This window comes from Papio anubis, chromosome 19, assembly GCF_008728515.1.
Source record: "Papio anubis isolate 15944 chromosome 19, Panubis1.0, whole genome shotgun sequence".
NCBI lineage: Eukaryota > Metazoa > Chordata > Mammalia > Primates > Cercopithecidae > Papio > Papio anubis.
The window spans coordinates 67,194,325-67,215,455 of NC_044994.1; the positions used below are offsets into that span (position 1 = coordinate 67,194,325).

The 21,131-nt window shown below is 45.8% G+C and overlaps 1 protein-coding gene across 5 annotated transcripts in view; it reads left to right on the plus strand.

Annotated features, from left to right (window-relative positions):
• The window catches only part of ZNF407 (zinc finger protein 407), a 459,414-nt gene extending 438,614 nt beyond the window's left edge, over positions 1 to 20,800 (plus strand). For 2 of the 5 annotated variants that reach the window (XM_017951852.3, XM_021929888.2), the window contains exon 9: positions 18,338 to 19,650. In XM_017951852.3, the coding sequence (XP_017807341.2) occupies positions 18,338 to 19,650 (1,313 nt within the window). The other 3 variants (XM_017951851.3, XM_017951853.3, XM_017951854.3) reach the window with 3 other exon arrangements.
• The last annotated feature ends 331 nt before the right edge of the window (positions 20,801 to 21,131 follow it).

A 21,131-nucleotide genomic window follows, 5' to 3' on the forward strand; every position in this document is an offset into this window, starting at 1 on the left:
GATTTATTTGTACATCATAGTTCTTCCAGGTACTTCACCACACTCAACACTCAGTTTAAACACATTGGTGCAAATTCCATTACAGCAAAGAATTTCTTCTAGGATATTATTGTAAAGAGAGAGAGTACATTGTCAGCAGTATGTTTCTGAATAGGGAATGAAGTTATTTGCAGCTTGATTAGGAAAAATGTGGGTGTGGGGGGGTGTGGGTGTGTATGTGGGGGGTATGGATGGGTGTGTATGTGGGGTGTGTGCGTGAGTGTGGGGGTGCATGGGGTGTGCGTGTGCACACATGTACATATGCCTTTGTATGTAAAAATGTGCAGATGTGATCGTCTCAGCAGGAAGTTTTATAATATAACTGGAGATGAAAGAAAATACAGCCTAACTGGTGGTAAAAAGTTATTCATTTTAATTAAAATTCATGCTAATAACTGAACCATTCAGTTTGCACTGTTTATATAAGATTATAAGCACTCAACTTATCTGAGTGTTTAAATTCCTTTTTCAGGCTTAAGTTGGGGCATTCAGCAAAACAGTTGTCAGGTCCCTGGCCTCCTGCACGTAGGCCCATTGCCTGCAAACAGTGGAAATGTTGCCCTGGAAATGTGGCTAAAGTTTCGTGAAATGAAACATGAGGCATGCCAGGCCCATCTGTGCCAGCCTTATGAAACAAAAGCACCCAATTTTATCATCATTGTCTTTTGTTCTCCACAGTGCTATTCATGTGGCTGTTTTATGAATGCCAGAGTCTGGGGGCATCCATTGATCCGCCGCTTTCTTTGCCGCACCGTTTGTTCTCTGTTATAATACTTGTCACCCCTGCACCCTCTTCTTTTTAAAAAATGGAAACTTCAATGTTGAGAGTCTTGAGTAATGCTCTAAGGTTTCGTGCTATGAGGCTAGTGGGCTTTGTTTTCGGATTGCAGATCAAGTATGAACTGGGGAGAGGTAGATGACTATACTCTTAAGCAGAAGGATCAAATATGTTGCTATATAAGTCCCAGAATCTATAAACCACTTATTTTATTATATTTGTGTCCGTTTTCATTATCTTCATGAATAGGCATTTCCCATCTTAATGCAACAGTATTTGCATATGATGAACCAACCAGCTCCAACATGGCTTCTTTTAAGGATTCTGAATTTCCATTCAAATGATCAGAAGCAATTCTTATTTGAGATCACACTGGGCCAAATGTGGTAACGGTAAATTTATTTGAACTGTAATGCTACAATTAGCCCATTAATTTTTTAGTCTAAATAACACAGTCAGCTGCTATATATTGTGGAGGTGGAGGTATGTTACATGTTCATATCATAACAGAAATTTTAAAACTGCAGCAACACAGGACCAGTCACTGTGTCCTGTTTCCTATAGACGAAGCGGTGATCACAGCCAGCTGCCCAGCCCGTCTCTGAGAGTATCAGCGTGGCCAGGCATCAGCGTTCTACCAGTAGGAGGGAGCTTAGAGACATCGAACCAGTGGATTTAATCCACATCCTCCGAGGCTTAGACTTTCTGAGAAAGATGAATAGGAAACCAAGTTGCTGCGCGTCCCTCCACTCATTTCAGTCAACACTGCTTCACTTTTGCTGCCTTACATTGTGAAGTTCTTGGGGAAATTTTTAATAGTTCTGATGCTGAAAAATTAAAATCCACTCATAAGCCAACAGTTAGAAAGTGGAGCCCGTACCCAGCCGAATCGTGGCCACCCAAACCGAGGGGTCCTGCCCCCGTGGAGCCAGGCCCATCCGAATGAGCAGCATCCTCCTGTGCTTACTCTCTCCCTGGAGCGGCTGTGCAGAGTCTGTGAGAACCAGTCCCCTCCCTTCTTTGGCTTTTTGTTTTCATAGAGTTGAAGACAAGAAAAAAAAAAAAACTTTACCTCACTCCCTCCTTGCATGTGTTCTATGTAGATTCAAACCCAAAAGTCTCTTGTCAGGATTTGGCATTTGCCTCCCGAATGTCCCTTGACCTCTGTCCTGCCGTATATACTAGTTGAGTTTAAGTCAAATAAATTATGTTTATGGTAGTTTCTCTGTAGGTTAAAAAGTATCCAAAGAAAAAGGGAAGGAAAACTTCTTTATTAAGAGGGCTATATCCAAAATCTAAGCGAATTTTGATTTATCTACTAGAATATTTGGGATTCTGATTTGTTTATATAAATTTTAAAAATTGGACAGTAAAGCCAAATCTTGATTAATACAAGCATGCTTTAAGAAAGAACCAAGCCCAGTGTTAGAGGAATCGGTTTTTTGCTTGTATGACGTATTGGGAAACGGATTATGTGTGGTTGATCTGTGGGGGTTTAATGACTAGCAGGACGATGTCAAAAAGTGGAACAAAAAAAGCAAGTAGCATTGTTCTAGCCAGTAGGAGTTACTAGTAAAAGGATGGCATAGAAAACAGAAGGTACTCATAACACTGAAAAAAGCAGGCACGGCCCTTCCTCCAGGACTGCCCTATGAGTAAGCGAGTTACAGCAGCACCCAGAGCCGGGGACCCTCTGCCTTCTGCGGCCTCACTTTGAAGGTGACTCTGCTGCCAGCACCCTGGCCCAGCATACTGCAGTCATGTGGCAGCTTTTTAAAGCAGGTTCTGTAATAGAGGCTTTTCCAAGAGGATTTTTTTCCCCTTCACTTTCTGTATGCAGTTTACCTACTGTACTTCCTGGAATTTCTAGTAAGACTTTCAGATATTTTACTAATACTTTTCAAAGCATGGCTCCTCCTAACAGACACCTTGGCACTCTGTAAATTAAGTAAGACAACAACTGTTAGATCACCAGGATAATGCAAACGTACAAGCACAGTAATCAAATGGACATATAGAAAAGCTGAGATGTATAGTGTCACTCTCTCTGTTTTGCCCTTTGGCAATTCTGCTTTGAGTTTCTTTCAGCCAGCAAATGAGGAATTAATTCGGTACTGTCATTCTGATTGTCTGGCTGCTGCAGAAGAGAGTGGAGTATCTTTGTTGAGAAAAATACCTGATGACGTGTAGTAGTGAGTAGAGGTGAAGGTAAACATATGAATGTCCGTATTTCTGTGCACATCATGCCAAGTTTCACATGAGTTTCTTTTCTTCGTTATAGTAATGAAGCCACTAATCAGACAACCTTATATTGGTTGTTATATAGAATATGGCACATGTTGCTCTTCGCAAGTCGCTAACCACGTGCTCAGGAGGAAAATGGCCAGAATCATAGACTTAGATCCTAATGGAACTGAGGCTGACAGCTGTCAGCAGCATCGGGCCTGTGCCTCCTCTCCCGGTGACCCGTGCAGACACCGCCCTTTTTGCTCTCCATAGTATTCTGATTTCACTGATTAATTTTGTGGTCCTTCTGGAATTATGTGTCAAAGGCTTAATTTCTGTCTACATGGTATTTCTTTTTGTCATTTGCCATGGTCGATCCCTCTCTTCTTTCTTCCCTTCCGTGACCTCAGGTCTTGACTTTTCAGCCTTTTTGACTGGCTCTGACCATTCTTTGCCAGTGTCCCCTGGAGCTCCTTTACTCAGGGTGGCTGTCAGCCTCCCACGCAGTACCCAGGTGACCTCAACCCTCAGCTGCTTGGGACCACTACCTGTGTTCTCATCATAGCCTTCAGAAGTCTGTTTCCAACCCAGCCGAGCCTTCCCCCGGCCTGAAGCACGTTGTCAGTAATGACTGACAGGACTCTTAACTCTCAGCTCAATACGAAAGTGAGAGATGCTTTCATGAGCCAGTGATTGGAATCCTGACACTTTCTGTCTTTAAAAAAATCAACTAGATTATTTTCACCAACTTTATAATTATGTTTAAAATGTTTGTTTTGTTTTAGAATGACAAGATGTGAAGGCCTGCTCTTTGCAAACATGTATTTACAAATAACATATTTTGCTTGTGAATGGTTATGATTCCTAAAAACTGAAAAAATTAATTAAATTGGAGGGTTGGAAGGGGCAGAAGGGTTGAGCAGGCAGTGTTCAGGCTGTAGGGTCACCAAGCCAGAGTCACCTAGCGAGAGGCTCCCTGGCTGGCAGGAATGGGCCTGGTGGGGACCCTTTTGTGGAGTCACCCTTGGCCAGCCTGGATGCAGTGGGGGCAGTGCTGCCAGCCACGCTCCTTGACAGGAAATCTGAGTGGTGAGTGCTCACGGCAACCTCGCTGTCTTTCCAGATAACACTCTGGCCAGTAGTATTTTTTTTTTTTTTGGTTGGGGGCTGGGAGAGTTGTTCGTCACGATCTTACTGTCAGCTGGTGTGATACATAATTGCACACAGAACTAGGCAGATTCAAATCTCCGGTAATTGCCCAGAAAGTTCATGTTGTTTGCATTTGGAGGAACTGAGCATCAGGTAGTGTGTTGGGTGGCTGAGAGTTGAAGCCAGAGATCGGCATCATGGAGCTCAGATGAATCACTTGGCATCCGACAGCGCAGCCTCCTGCTCTGGCAGGGTTCACTAACTAGCCTGGGATCGTGCTTACTTGTCCGGTTCCTGAAGACATGTGGGTCCCCAGCACTGTCTGCTCTGATAGGCCCACTCGTATTCAGCAGAACTTCTGCTCCCTGCTTTGGGACTTCTAGAATCATTATCTAAATATCAGCAAGAACATTGGAGCCCTTGATTTGAGTCCTCTTTGCAGCATCTCCAAAAAGTGGTCGTTCAGGTTTTTTTTACTAGGAGCCCCAATGCTAAGGCATCGTGTTTCAGTTTCTGAATCAGTGTGATTAAGGCGAAGTTTTCTTCCTGTAACTTCCCTCTGCTGTTCCCCATTTTGCCCTCTAGAGCCATGCAGAATGAACCTGTTCTCTTTCTGCATGATAGTCCTTTAAGTATTTGTAAATTGAAGCCATTCTTTATGCATTTTAAGTCCCCAGTTATGTTTGTTTCTTTTCTCTATATTCATGGCTATTTGTCAATGTTTGTCTTAAAACATGGAGCTCAAACTTAAACACAACACCCTAAGTATGGTCTGACCAGCTCATCATCATATTATTCCAGTTCTTCGCCTGAACTCTGTACTTGTATTGATGTAGCCGCGTCAGTGTATTGATCCTACCAGTGGCTAGAACTTGGAAGTCATTTTCTATCATACTTTGGGCAATTTTTTACTACTGATTGCAGGACTTTACATTTATTTGCATTAAATTCAATTTTGTTATATGTATAATGTGCTTCAAATATTTTAGTCATACAAGATTATTTTGTGTATTCATAGATATTAGTTACCTTATATACCAATTTCAGGTGATATGAACTGAACTATAATGCATTAAACTTAAAATAATACTAATTATTGTTACCATATAATATATTACTGTTAATATATTGAGCCCTTCCTATGTGTCAGGCACAATGCTAAGTATTGTACATAGGCTGTCTCATTTACTTTTTAAGAAAATAAGTATTATGTTACGTATATTATTGATTAAGAAAACAAGATTTAGTAAATTTAAGTAACTGTCTAGAATTACGAAAAGTCTAAAATTTTATCCAGCTTGCAAATGAGCTATTCTGCCACAGTTTGTGGGTACTAGAGAAGACACGAGATTCCAGGATCAGAGATAAATGACTTTATTAATCACAGCAACAGTTATAGCCAAAGGGTCAGCATCTGACCCAGTTTCCCAAGTCCCAACTCCCACAGGCTGACATGAAGAGGCTGGTGACATCTGTACACACAGTGGGTTGTAGTACAGTGGGTTGTAGTACAATGAACACTGAATTCAGGGAGCCCAAATCTTTTATTACGAGCAGTAAACTTGCCTGTTCTCTGCCCAAGAGGAGTACTTTTTTTTTTTTTTTGAGACAGAGTCTCGCTCTGTCACCCAGACTGCAGTGTAGTGGCGCAATCTCGGCTCACTGCAAGCTCTGCCTCCTGGGTTCATGCCATTCTCCTGCCTCAGCCTCCCGAGTAGCTGGGCCTACAGGTGCTGCCACCACGCCTGGCTAATTTTTTGTATTTTAGTAGAGACGGGGTTTCACTGTGTTAGCCAGGATGGTCTCAATCTCCTGACCTCGTGATCCGCCCACCTTGGCCTCCCAAAGCGCTGGGATTACAGGCGTGAGCCACCACGTCCGGCCGAGGAGTACTTATTTTTATTATAATGGACAATGAATCCATTTGCCCTTTGCTCTGCAAGAAGTCACCCTCTTTCTCTTCTAAGGCTATTTTCTCTAAAAACGTCCATGAAAAGATAATCTACTGTAAAGGTAGTCAGTACCTCAGCTCACAAAAAGCACCAAAACACAGAGATCTATGGAGATTTCTCTTTCTATAGTAACTTCCAGGTGTAGTGAGGAATCAAACCCAAGCATGCTGACACCAGAGCTCATGCTCTTTCTCTTACCTGGAAGATGTTTTAAAGGTTAGTCCATCCTTCCTCTTTAGGTTTGTCTTCTTTTTAAAGCAATACTTATTAAGGCCTATTATATGCCAAGCACTGAAGATGCCATGGCAAATAATAGAGCCCTGCACTCAAGGAGCTCTCAGTGTAGCAGGAAAGACAAGCACATGTATGGATAATTAAGATTCATTGTGATAGGCTGGAATTACGTACAACAGGCTGTATGGGTGTCTACCTAATGTCTCTAAAACCTAACGTAACTTTCAAATTAAATAAATGTACAATTAAGACATATGTAAGTATCCAGTTGCTTATGGACCCATGTTAATGCTGTCACTTAGGACCTAGGTTTTTCTGTTAGGTTTACCCGGAAACTCTAATAGATGATAAATGTGACAAACTACAAAAGCACCTGAGTGCATTCTTCCTGTGCTCACTTATGGAACCTAAAAATTCTACTAGTAGTCATGCGACTGATTTTCACAGTGGGTATTTATTCTTCTCATTATGGTACTAAGTAAAATAGATCATTGCCTTTCTCTCCCATTCGCTGACTCTCTCTAAGATCTCAGGACTGTCAGCAGTGCGATTTCATTTCCCATCACAGTCACTCTTAATGAAGTAGAGTAATAGCATCAGAACCACATGAGTAGTGAAAGAAACATATTCAGGGTTCTAGGGAAGAGAGAATTGATGTGGAATGGAATCTCTGAACCTTGGAGGTTTTAACACTGTTCCAGTCCTTAGATGTCCTACCCTTTAAAAACTTTAACAGCTCTTAAAGAATTAACAAGTGTTGCTCAAACATTGTGTGTCGGGACTTATTCCAGCCATGCTGCTGCTAGTTTGGGGGTCGGTCATCAGGTAAGGAGTTACGTGAGACATGTCCGAGGGGCCTTTCTCCAGGGAACTCCCTAAAAAGCACAGACCACCACAGGTCATCGGGCACTCTCATAAGTGAAGGCCAGGCTCATTGGAAGCCAGCTGCCCACTTGACATAGTCCTGAACATAGTTTAGGTAGGCAGAGACTCTGCCTACTTACCTCATGTCTATACTCCATCCAGTATGCCATAGATTCACGCTCAGGAGAGGCTCTGGGGAAGACCTTTGGATAAGGAATGTGACGAGAATGGAAATGGAAGGCTACCCTTGTCGAACGCTGCTAGCTGCGCTTGCATATATGTGTATGCCCACGAAGGCGTGTGCTTGGGTGTGCTTAATTGTATGTATGCACGTGTATGTGTATATTTAGAGAAAACATGGAGATGTTACACTTGATTAAGCATATAAAGTGTTTAAATTTTAGAAAACAGTATTAATAATTAGCCTATTACACCCCATTGTATAATTACGTTACCTGACGCTGTTACCTGCCACAGGAGTCGCACGCTTGTCCTAGATTGGCTTTGCCCCTTCAGAATATCAAGGTGAGCCATTTATTGATCCACAGAAGAAAAAAAAAAAGAGAAGAATGAGACAGAATGCCACTGCTCTCCCTCCATGAAGGAGCTCAGGGGCCTGCCTTCCGGTCTTCCCATGTCTCTTGAAGATCCTCCACCAGGACCAGGCCTGTAGCTTTATTTTGGGGACTGAGAAGTTCCGGCAGAAGAAGTGGCCCTTAGATATTCCACCCGAAAGCATTCCAAGTCCTGCCTTTCTAACCCTTGTTGAAGATTATGTCAAGTGGACAATTCGTTGTGTGCCAAGTGGACCCAGGCATCAGCTGCCTGATTGATAGAGCTCGTTTTTTGGGTGCCTGAGTTTGGATTACACATGGTGAATTCAGTTTTCCACTTGTTCATGTCACCATTCCCACACAAAGTGCCTTCTGGGGGTGCCTGTGGGGCACCCCGTACACAGCTTTGCTACCGCTTTCCTGCACGTGCACCTGGGTGGAAGGACGCACGTGCGTGGATGTGACTCCCTGATCAGCGTTCAGATCCATACCGTATGCTCATTGCTATATGTGCCTGCCAGCCAACTCCTTTCAAGCAGGCTTTTAGTGAAAAGGCAAAATAGTGCCACCTGTTTAACAAAACCTTTAACTTCCCTAATAAACTACTGATAATTTTTTTTAAAGATAGTTTTCCTGTTTGCGCCGTCTGAAACACAGTGGAGTCATGTGGTCCTGTAAGTGGCCCCAGCCCCATGACACGTTATTACCTCATTGAACTTACTACCCTATTTCAAAAATCTACTGTGGAAATTTTCTGGAGGACTTCAATGTGCCGTGCATAGCTGCTGAGACATAATGGCACACTGTTCCCTCTAGACACAGTGAGGCCTTAGTGCCAGCCGCACCCGGGTCCTGTGTCGCCTCATCCTGTGCATTTCAGATGTGCACAGTGCACCAGGTGGACAGGACCCCGACAGGCCTGGGGTCAATATTCGTTTGGATTGTGCTTTTTAAAAGGATCTCCCTCTGAACTTCCCTTGCTTCTCAGAGAAGCCAGGTCAGGTGTGTGGAGGGAAACCACAGATACTGTCTCACCAAGCTGCCTGACTGTGGGTTCCAGCGGCTGCCACTTCACTCAGGATTTCCATTTGAAAGTTAGTTTCTATTCATTCTGCTCATTCCAGAGTCAGGGTTCATGCCTCATAGTTTGTCTTTCGTTCGATTTTTGTTCAGGTTTATCATCCCAGGGGTATGTTATTCTGTAGGACCCAAGCCACAGATACTCTTCAGCATTCAATAGGAATTTAACTTAAATATTTAGGAAAATGTTGAAAATAAAAATTTTAGTTTCTACCGGTTAGGAAGAAAATGCGTTATCATTTTCTACCTTGACAATGTCAGCGTCCAGTCCACCCCCTTGGCCCTGCCGTGTGTAGAAAAGGCTGAGGCTGGGTGTGGCCTGGCACAGAGGCTCTCCCAGATCCATCCAGATAGATCCAAGGAAGGACTGAGGGCCATCGTCCCCTCACCTTCATGGCCCTGTGTCCTCCCCTTGGCTTGCTCCGCGGTGACAGCTCCTGAGGCTCTGCTTCCCCCGCACCTGACAGCCTTGCCCAGCCAGTGGTGGCCTCTGCACCCTTTCTCCCGCTTTCATTTCCTGGACTCAGGGATTTCTGTGGGTTTGAATCTCCTGCCTGAAAGAGCCCGGGCCTTCCCAAATTGCTATCCCCAGGGTGCTGGGGTCCCCTGGCACACACCAGCTCCGTTGGAAAGAGCAGCCCTGTGCCCAGAACATATGATTCATTTTAAAGCATAAACAAGAAATCCGCATTGTTTCAAGTGTACACAAGCAGCTGCTGTCGTTTGGCTATGAGCAGATGTTAGACCTCCGAAAGCTTTGCTGATCATTAAAATACTAACTGTTAGTGTTTTACCCCAGCCGTAGGTTCTGTTTACTGTAAATTTGATTTTAATGGTGCTTCTGTGCGGTTACTGAGAAGCGGTTTGCTTTCTACCTTCATACAAAAGTGTCTACAATGAAGACAAATGTCTGTTTCCTCTCATTTCCTTGGGAACAATATGAAGATACTATAATATAAAGGAAATACAAACATGACTACGAAAGTGAATGTGAATTTTTTTACAGGGTTTTTCCAGAAAAACAAAAAGGAAACAAGTTTAATCTGCCTTGTTAGCCTTTTCAAGTCAGCCTTGTAGAGACCTGCCCTCCAGCAGGATCGGTTGGTCTTATTTGCATAATTTTACCTTTTAAGGTATGTATAATGTATACAACTTTTGAAAAATAGGCCTTGTCTCCTGATACTGTTTATCTGCTTTGGGAGTTCATAGACTGTCAGAGGACATTTAGGAAAAGGTGGTTGGGATTCCTGATTTTCTGATTCCATAAGAATGCCTGTTCCAGTTTGTTAGGTCTTTAAGTCAAACAGAGGCAGCCTTACAGTAAGCAGGGGCTGCTATTTGTCTGGTAGAGTTCGAGGGTCTTCTGGAAGCCTCACTCCTGAGGGACTGACATTCCACAGCCCTTTTCCAAGCCTGGGTTCCGCTGCCATGCAAAGCCTGAAGGGCACTGTTACGTGTTCTCAGCCATTGTCCCTAATGCTCACACGCATGTCAGGGCACAGGAGCAGAAGGCTTGCACTGGAAGGAGAGGCAAGGGTGCCTCCAAGAGGGACACCCCCCTTCCAGTGGGCCAGGGCTCTGACCTCAACACCCGGAAATGTGTGCAGAGTGAGAGACGCACCCTATGTTGATACTGTAAGTGTTCCCCCCCACCACTCCTCCCCTTGCTTTGTTCCAAATAGGACTGAAGACTTTTGAGCGCTTTCTGCTGGCACATCAACTGGCAGTTCTTAAGAAGTAGTGTTCATGGGTAAATGACTAGATCAGAGCCCTTCCCAGCCTGATTTTAAAGTGCCATCTCATCACCCTCCATGAAACTCGATGACACTGTTTCTGTCACCTGAGTTCAATTTCCAAAGGGACATGGTTGTGCATCGCGATCTCTCGGTGCAGCTCACAGGCCTCTACACAGCAGGGAAACAGTTAACCGCTGCCCTTCCTCTCCACCCCACAAAGCCTGTCAAGATAACCTTAAAGCATGCATTCTTATCTTACTGAGTGAGATTTGTGTGCATCACTTCTATTACTGTTAGATCTTCATGCATGAAAATGATAATATATACCTAAGGGTCTGATATAATACAACATTTCTTAGGGTTTGTGACTTTAAAAGTAAAATATTGTCTTTTGTTCTTTGTCACTCTTCAGTGGCCATGGAAATGTCTAGACCCATGGAGACTATTCTTGGTAAAGTTAGAAACCTGCATGATTACGTATTTCCAACTCGAGATGAAATTTTGTCTTCATTTTTTGTGAATATCTAGCATTCTTTTCAGGGGTTTTATATGATTATCTTCAGTTGCTGCCAGTGTTAAGTGTTGCACCCATGGCAATTAAGAAAACGGGACTAAAACTTTTGGTACCTAAATTTCTGCCCTGGTTTATTGTAAATATTCCTTCACTAAAAAGTGCATGGTACCTCCAAAGAAATTGTGTATTTGAATTTATGTGAAAGAGTTTTCTGGAAATGGTGTGAACCTCAGTTAATTTTTACAGAAAAGCAATTTCCCCATCTCTTCTTGTAAAACAGCAGCCTTCATGAAATGCAAGGCATGACAAAGACTTTACTGTCCTCCTCCAACATATTTGTCTATGTTTACATGTGGTATACAGCAGAGAGTTACCAAAACTCCTTTCAGTTATTACGCTGTGATATGTTCAACTCATCCTTAGGCCAGCTCCTGTCAGCTGACCAAAACTAATCTGTGCTCTGAGATAAATCTCACTGGTTTAGCTACCATGTTTAACATGCATGTCAAAAGCTAAAAATAATTCTTAATCTTGTATTTCAAGTAACCTATTTGTTTCTATTTTGTGTGTCAATTTTAGTAACACTGACCAGAATGTGTTTCTAACCATTGAAAATAATGGGAGACATGAGGTACTGACCAACCTGTGTTCTTAAAAAATTTAAAAAAAAAAAAAAAAAAAAGGAGAAATTGCCATTTGGTTGCTGGAATATAAAACTAAGAGGTTACTCTGTCCCATGCTATACCAGATTCATACTCTTTCTTTGATCCTAGCCAAGTCCTTAAACCACTTGATTGGAGTTTCCCCTTCAGGAACTTGAGGAAGTTCACATTGTTCAGTGCAAGAAGTAGCTCAAAGGCAGGGAGTCCCCCGTACTATGTACCAGTGTTAACATGGAAAGCGTCACTTCTTCAAACCCAGAGTCCAGTGGGGCCCCTGTAACAGGACGTCCTGCATAACGCCGGGGAATTATTATTGTCGATAAGATGAATAAATTATGGAGCAATTATTGATACCAGTTTGACTGGCTAAACTATTGGTGACTGCTATTGTAAGAATAATGTATTCCCTGGTTTGAAATTTCTAAAAGGTTATATTTCATTGAATTTTAATTTGTCATTTTTCCTGCTTTCACTTGAGAAACTTATAAGCTTTTGTGACATTAAAATATGGCTCTAATTTATTAGCATAATCTGTTAATATTGTTTCATTTTAATAGACATTAAGTATGATTTCTTAACATTCTTGTTAAAATTACATCTTAAAATTGAAGCCAAGAAAAATTATATGTGGCTTAAGAATTGCAATGTCCTGTGTGTCCCAAATTTTTATGTGAACTGTATTATTTTTTTAATCGCATCGTATTCAAGGTGCTTTCATTATGACGGTGAACCAACCCAGCATTCTCAAGCTTACTGGGCCTACCAAACTAGAAAATCTAAAGTGCATCCAGTGTCTGAGATGTAACCTAGCAATGTATCAACATTTAGTACCGTTTCCAGAGAAGCTTAGAAATTTAAAATAAATGCTGACTTGTAGCAACAAAGTGGTTTACATAGGATATTAGCACAGGCTTCTGTAGGCATTAGGCATTTCACCCCACGACATGTCTTTTTAATGCCATCTTTATCTGCTACGTGATGCATGAAATCTACTTTCACTTTTAGAACTGCTAACAACCTTTGACCCCTTTAGTGGAGACACAATGTGACCTTTCTATTGTCATCAGCTTTCATTCTCCTGAAAATTCTATGAATTTTTATTACAAGTTTTTTTTTAAACCAAGCTGAGGCTTCCACAAATTACTTGCCACAGATGAGATGAAGTTGTTGAAGTGGTGTTAGATAAGTTTTACAGCCAGCATGTGTGCGGCCGAGGAGCCCAAGCCTGTGTCCTACAATGTCATACACCAGTAACTGCTGAACCTACTATTGGATAAATACATCATTTTATGGAACATTGATTGTTCTATAAACCCAATGGAGTATTATGCTCTATGATCAAACCATTTAGATTGTGTGTAGAGCACAGAAAATGCCATATTCAGGATGGTACTAAAAGTGCCATTTGTGTATTTTATGGATGTCATTACAGGGGAAACTTCTCTCTGTAGGCCCTGTTTACTGCAAAATTTTTTAGTCTGTAATGACATTTTTCATTCACAACGTATGCCTTCAAGAGAGGGGGCCCTTGTTTTATTTTTTTCATTCGGGTTTACCGCACAAATTCTGTACATTTTAATTAAACGTAAGCTTAACAAAAGCATAAGGTATTTATTCTGTGGGAAAAAGTGGTGACAGTAAAGAAGGAGCAGCACACACAGAGGAGGGCGTCAGGTACGCAGCCCCGTGCTGCCTCCCAGAAGCACACCAGCCAGCAGAACAGAGCCCTCAGCGCAGTTTTGGGGAGCAGAGTCTGTGCGGCTTCACCCCTCCACCCCCGCGTCATGGAGCTTGTGTTTTTCCGCGCTGGAGACGTTGGCTTCGAGCAGGCAGAAGGAGCGGCAGCTTCATAATGGCAGCCCAGAGCAGCGAGCCGAACTCAAAACCCTCTCCCCAAAAGCAAATCCTCAGACACCCCAGCAACTACCTTTTTATTCCATCCAAGCTGTGAACTTTCAGTGCGTTCGGCTCTGAGAAGGGAGTAAAATATCTTTGTCCTCGCAAAAGTAAACGGGGAGAAAGTAAGGACTTTGTAGACGAGCATGAGGCTGCATTTTAATGTCACTTGTGCCTTCTACACAAAGCTGCTTATCGCCCTATTGGAAACAGACCCAAAAAATAATGATTTTAGGCACACTGTTTGGTTAGCTACTGTTACTGTACTCAAATCTGACACTGTCTTTTTTAAAGGTACCATAATACAAATACTACAAGGAGCATCCATGCCCCATTAAGGCTTTGCGCAATTTTTGGAGACATAACAGTGACTAAGCAGTGAAGGATGCAACCTGTACCACCTACCTGTTTTCCAAACACCATACCCATTTGGCCATTTGCATTTGGTGAGCTTTACGGTTCATATTTACTAGAAAGAGCCCAAAAATGGAGGTTGATGTGCCCAGTAAATTCCTGGTCATAGCCCAGTTGGAGTTGAAAGTTACAGAAGAGACTCACATTAGTTTAAATGACACTTGAACTTCTACATAGCTCAACATTAATTCATTATGGTTGGAATGGAAGAATCTTCAGTGGGTGAATCTTTTTCAATCTGATTGAGGCTGTTACATTTTATAGGTGCTATTTTTCAAAGCCGTACTGACAGCACTCGAAGTTATTAAATTGCTGAATCAAAAGATGGACCCGCGCTCGCATTTATGAACTGTGATGGACTCGCTGGGCCTGTGCGTGCGCGGAGGTGAGGACGCTGACGTTGCTAGGCTTCGTCACACCCCCCCACTGACAGCAGTATTTACCCATTTAGTTTACATTAATGGTCTGGAAGTGGCTTAACCCACCTCTGGATTCAAATACATTCAGTAAGTAGTTCAGAATAGCATAATTATCAGTGCTGCAAGGGATTCAAAGGATAATTCTACACCCAAGAGATTTCCTGTCCAGTTACAGAGTAAAGAACAGAATTTCTCAGACTCGAGCGTGCACCATTTCTTCCTGAGACTACCGAAGGAGAGGATGTTTGTTCTTCCTTTACCAGCTACAGTAGTTCCTCCTGTCTCTTAATGTACAGGCAGTATGTCCTTTTCTGTAATTAAAAGTAATGGGGGAGGGGAGTGACCGGAAGGCGCCTTCTTTGTTTTTGTGTCCTTATTTCCCTTGTTTTCAAATTCTGAATTAGACTAAAAATGACATTAAAATTAGAGAATGAACAGAAACAAACAAATCAAGGTTGACATGTGAAGATGGCACTGGGTAGAAAAGTAGGGGTTGGGGAGAAATTGCAAGCATACCAGAGAAAGAATTTGGCAAGTACAGGAGGCAAAGATCTAGAGGTCCTAGCAGATGGCAGACTGACTGGGGATCAGCCACACATGCCCAGCTTATGCTCAGGCGGAAAGGGAGCGTGAATGCAGGAGCTGTGGGCGCCACCCTCTTGAGGCTTCTGACCTCTCTGAGGAGAGAATATAGGAGGATCAAAGTTTACAAGACAACCGTGAGACAGGCAGCGATTCAACCCCTGCCCTGGGAGCTGCATGCCCACCCTCATCTCAGCTTAGCTTTTAAAGTCTGATCTTCCCTAGGGCAAGGCATCAGGCGGGGACGGGTGCGGGTTCTTTCTGCAAAGTGGGAGGAGGGGGAAAGGCAGGTAGTCAGGAGCTCTGTCCCCAGGCACGTGCCCAAGCAGACCCTGTCCAAGGCTCTGCAGTGGCTCCCACAAAACTTACCACACGTGACCTTTGGAAAGTTTCCAGGCCTTCACACAGCATGAGTACCACAGGTTGAATACCTGTAACTGCTACCACCAAGCCTCAGGAAGAGGCTGTACCACAGGTTGGATACCTGTAACTGCTACCACCAAGCCTCAGGAAGAGGCTGTACCACAGGTTGGATACCTGTAACTGCTACCACCAAGCCTCAGGAAGAGGAAGTGGTGTTCTGGAAGTGCCTGCTACCCGAAGCACACGGAGGGGCCAGCCAGCAGCCCCATTTAGTGCTACCCAGTTGTTCTCTGTCCTTGTTTGGGGGTAACCATGAGAAAACAGGGTGCACTATAATTAGGGGATTTGTTCAGCTAGACTCATGAACATTTTGGCCCCTCTTCGGGAAGGGTGAGTTGACCTTGAAGACGCAGTGCTTTCCTCTGCCCGGTGCGTGAGGGCGAGGCCAGGCCTGGCTCACCCCTGCGGCTCACTCGCCTGACTGCACCGGCTCATGCTAGGGTTCCATGGGTGCAGAGCGAGTACACAGGAGTATCTCCTGGTAGTGGAGCTAGTCCTGGCTGGCCCTGCAGCTCTTTTCTTGACCTAAAATTCCATACCCTTCTAAGATTCACACTTTACAGAGTTGCCTGAGAAAGAAGATATATTAATTAGTACTTAACAGTTAATTAATACTTTCAAATCCAGGTCCGTGTTCCTCCAGCCTGAGTAAGAGCTGGAGCATGTCCTCTTGGTAAACGTGATGTAACGGTTTCTGCTGATCCGGCCTGAGACGCACCCACTGGAAGACAGGCCCTGTCTGGGGTCTGTGTTCAGAATGAACTCGGTGTGGAAAGAAACGCTTTCTTACAGAACACCACCAACACGATAAGCAAAATGGTTGACTCTTTTTAAGAGGTCCTGGCGATAAATAATCTCTAACAATTCTTAATCCTTTCTTCCCTTTTGTTAAGGTTAAAAGATGCCGTTAAGAAACTGACCCCCTCAAGGAGAATAAAGCAGAATATCTCAAATATGTGGTTGCTGTTGAAATACGGAAATGTTCACTGTGGGCCACCTGCCAATCATTCTCTTATTTAGGAGGGATGGAGTCGGTTAGAAACCAGTGGAAAATTGGGATTTAAAGAAGAAAGCAGGAAGTCTGTTTTATGAGTCCATTTCTTTTATATGAAATAAAGTTTACCATTTCCAGCCCTGTTTTATCCAGCAAGGCAGGGAGCGGCAGGCATTGCCCTGAGTCGCCAGTGACATTGAGGAAGGTGTGATGTGCGCCTGGCCATGTGCCCTCGTGCAGCGCCTCCTGTCCCCACCGTCCTCGTACCATGCCAGAGTTTTCCTCGTACAGCACAGATGGCAGCCGAAGCCCCTGGCCAGAGAGCTCTGAGATGGGCTCAGCGCTCCTGCAGCAGCCCAGGCCTTTCAGAAACCCGCTGCCCACCTGAGCCCTGTGCCCTGCCTGCCTGCCCTGGGTATCCCGTTGACAAAGGGCAGACGGTGAAGGGCACAAGATGGCCCCAGACCAGGGGATGCGCCCAGCTCCAGCTCTCCCCTCCTCACTCTCATCCCTGCTCGCCCCCTCTTTTCTGTCCTGGTCTCCCCTTATTGCCTCTGCCCGGGCACCAAGGGGCTTATGGTATCTTCTACACACAGTGTTTTCACTAAGGCGTTTGGGGCTGGCATTCAGATCAAAATTTCTGACCCTCCGTTACCGTCCTGTAGTTTTCCTGCTGAAAACAGTCAGCACGCTGCTCCTCTCTGCAGCCCGTGGCCAGGTACCGTAGTGCAGGGTGGAGGAAGCCTTGGGCAACCTGCTCTGAGACGAGCAGCCTATTCTCCTGACAGCCCCAGCCTTCCGCTGCCCCGAGGCCTTCCTGCCTCTGCCTGGGGCTCGCTGCTTCTGTCTGGGACTCCTCCCAGCCCGCAGGAGATGGCTTGAATCTTGTCCCGAAGACAGGGCTCCAGTGTTGTTTCTTTTTTACATCTTTCCCTGAATATTCTTTCCTGAATATATGGCTTCTTTGTCTCCGTGCAGTACTTGTCACCTTACATTGTATCCAAGGCATTTGGCAAACACATCTTTGTTGATTACTTGTTCCATCCCAGGCACTGTCCAGAAGATGGACAGAGAGGAGGAAGGCCGAGTCCAGCCCCTGGAAGCCCACCACCCAGTTCTGCAGTATAGACTCCCCCCTCAGCCCCTGAGTGGCCAGAACCCCGTGTCTGCGGGTGCCCATTACCCTGCAGAGCACCCTGCATGCTGCCAGGACACGGCGACTCACAGGACCGCACAGGCTGCCTGCCTGGGTTGAGCGCCTGAAACGTCGATGTTCAATAAATATTTATTGCATTAAACTTTTACAGCTGTGTTTATTGATGACATTTTTAAAAATTTAATATGCGAGCTTTCATTCTTTTTGCTGAATAAACAAATATACCATATATAATATTTGGTCATTAAAAAAATATTTTCCTTTGGGTTAGGAGATACTGCTGCTGGCTGTTTGCTGAACTTAGCACCCGTGACCGAATGCATTGTTACGAAAGAAATGATGGTGGTAGGGGGAGGTATCCAGCCTCCTTCCCTGGGCACTGGAGAGGCACTCACCCCTGCAGAGTTGTATTGGACAGCTCACCCTGGAGAGGTGCACTCCCAGCATTAACCGTGTGTGCCCTCGAGCCTAGAGCCTGCCTGCAGATGCCCACGGAGGGAGGCCTCTGGCCCCGCTGAAGCTTGCACTGTAGAGAGCTCTTCAGAGTTTGGAATAGGGGGTCACGGCATCTCTGCTGAGAGCTTAGCGCTTCTACAGAAGACGTGTCTTACTTGTACGCCTACGAGTCCTTTGTCCAGGCTCTAACTGGTCCCTGTCTCCCTTAGGCATTGTTTCCAAGTCCTACGAGTGCCGTCTGAAGGGACAAGGAGCCACCTTCGTGGAGACAGACAGCCCCTTCACCGCGGCAGCCCTGGCAGAAGAGCCCCTTGTCAAGGAGAAACCCCTCAGAAGCAGCAGGAGGCCGGCGCCGCCCCCCGAGCAGGTGCAGCAGGTCATCATCTTCCAGGGCTACGACGGGGAGTTTGCCCTAGACCCCTCTGTGGAGGAGACGGCCGCCGCCACGCTGCAGACGCTGGCCATGGCCGGCCAGGTGGCCCGGGTGGTACACATCACAGAGGATGGCCAGGTCATCGCCACGAGTCAGAGCGGGGCACATGTAGGCAGCGTGGTGCCCGGGCCCATCCTTCCCGAGCAGCTGGCTGATGGAGCCACCCAGGTGGTCGTCGTGGGAGGCTCCATGGAAGGCCACGGCATGGATGAGTCCCTCAGTCCAGGTGGCACTGTGATACAACAGGTGACCAAGCAGGAGATTTTAAACCTCTCGGAGGCTGGAGTCGCTCCCCCCGAGGCATCCTCAGCCCTGGATGCGTTGCTCTGTGCGGTCACTGAATTAGGGGAGGTGGAGGGCAGGGCTGGACCCGAGGAGCAAGGCAGGCCTGGCCCCAAAGACGTGCTGATCCAGCTGCCCAGCCAGGAGGTCTCCCATGTGGCTGCCGACCCTGAGGCCCCCGAGATCCAGATGTTCCCACAGGCCCAGGAGAGCCCGGCTGCCGTGGAGGTGCTCACCCAGGTGGTGCATCCCTCAGCAGCCATGGCCTCTCAGGAGCGGGCACAGGTGGCCTTCAAGAAGATGGTCCAGGGCGTCCTCCAGTTTGCTGTGTGTGACACGACCGCAGCCGGCCAGTTGGTCAAGGACGGTGTCACCCAGGTGGTGGTGAGCGAGGAGGGTGCCGTCCACATGGTGGCCGGGGAGGGTGCCCAGATCATCATGCAGGAGGCGCAGGGCGAGCACATGGATCTGGTGGAGTCGGACGGGGAGATCTCGCAGATCATCGTGACGGAGGAGCTGGTCCAGGCCATGGTGCAGGAGTCCAGTGGCAGCTTCTCCGAGGGCGCCACGCACTACATTGTGACAGAGCTGCCCCCAGGGGTGCAGGACGAGCCGGGCCTGTACTCCCACACTGTGCTGGAGACTGCAGACTCACAGGAACTCCTGCAGGCCGGGGCCACACTGGGCACGGAGGCCGGGGCCCCAAGCAGGGCAGAGCAGCTGGCCAGCGTGGTCATCTACACCCAGGAGGGCTCCCCGGCAGCGATTCAGAGCCAAAGAGAAAGCAGCGAACTCCAGGAAGCGTGAGACGCGCGGCACCTTTACTCAGCACAGGGCAGGTTGGGCATGTCCAGCTTCAGTGGGGGGCTGTGTTCCCTGAGCTTCATCTGAAACCTTCAAAACCGTGAGGATGAGGCTCCCATGAGCCCTGAGCGTGCACTGCCAGCGAGAGTCACACCGGCCACTGGCCAGGCGCCCACAGAGGGAACCGTGGACGGGGCCTCGGGGAGCAGGCTGCCGGGTGCATGGGAGGGCCGGGCACAGGCCGCACAGGGAGCTCTGGTCCACTGGGGGCCTTCAGTCAGTGGCCTCCCCCTTTGTCCCGGCCGTTGTGCTGAAGAGAAGCCCAGTGTTGTCCGTGGGTTTTTCTCTCAGGTGTTTTCCATTTCAGTTATCAGGAGGTCATGGCCGTGGGGAAAGTGGTGAAGATCCCCCTCGTGGCTTGGGGTGCACCTGCTCATGCAGTCAGCATGTAGCTGCCTTTACATTTCATTCTCTACTGGGCTAAAAACTGCAGCTACAAGTGTTACCGTCTTGAAGCATTCTACTTCCATTCATTTTTTTTTTTTAAATTTTGGAATAACAGTGTCCCCAGACCAAAGGAAGCCTGCTAGCTCATTTCATGTATAGATTTCCCATCTTCAAACAGTTTAGGTGTCTTCGTTGCTCTGGTCACATTCTGCATAAAAGAAATCCTCTTAAGCCTATGGTTAAGAAAAGCCTTGAAGTTTATATTCAGTTAAAATGTATGTTGGTGAAGATAGCCAGTGCTTCTCATTTTGACTTAGTTTCATACAATAAAGCCTATATGTGAAATGCGCACTCTGGAAGATATTGTTCGTATCAATATTTTGCTTTTTATAACAAGGGTTTGTTCATATTGATACCATTTTTGCAGGATTTCTTTGTGATTTCTGTCAATTTGAAAATGCTGACATGAAACATTAACACATGGAGACCGTGCCCTGTGGCCCTGCCGTGGCCGCCAGCGTGGTCTGTGTTTCCTTGTGGATTCACTGCAACTGTCGGATGCGAGTTTCTGTCGCAGTCATTTGTTTTCTGATACAATTGCTCTTATTCTTTTCCAAAACTGTAAAATAATCTCCTCCCTCAAATGCAAAGGTTGTTTTTGTTCTGTTTCTGTTTTCTTTGAAATAAAATTATAGCATTAAAAGATCATTATGGCATGTTCTTTTCAGCAGCCAGTGGTGGGCAGCTGTGGCAACTGAGGGGCACCCCGGCGCTCGCGGCTGCTGGCTTCTCCCTCCTTCGTGGCCTCCAGACGCCGTGGAGCGCTGCCGCGCGTCCCCTGCAGCCTGATAACTGTTTCTCAGCGTCTGGCAAATGGCCCAGATGCATTCTGGTGACAATAACATATTCTATCATGGATAGCATCTAGAAATTGAGAAGAGCAGACATGAGAGGAAAGGAGAATGGTACCTTCTTTGTTTAAATACAAGCGCCGTTTAAAATCTTTTCCTGAGAGAGCATGGGGACCAGCTCATGCT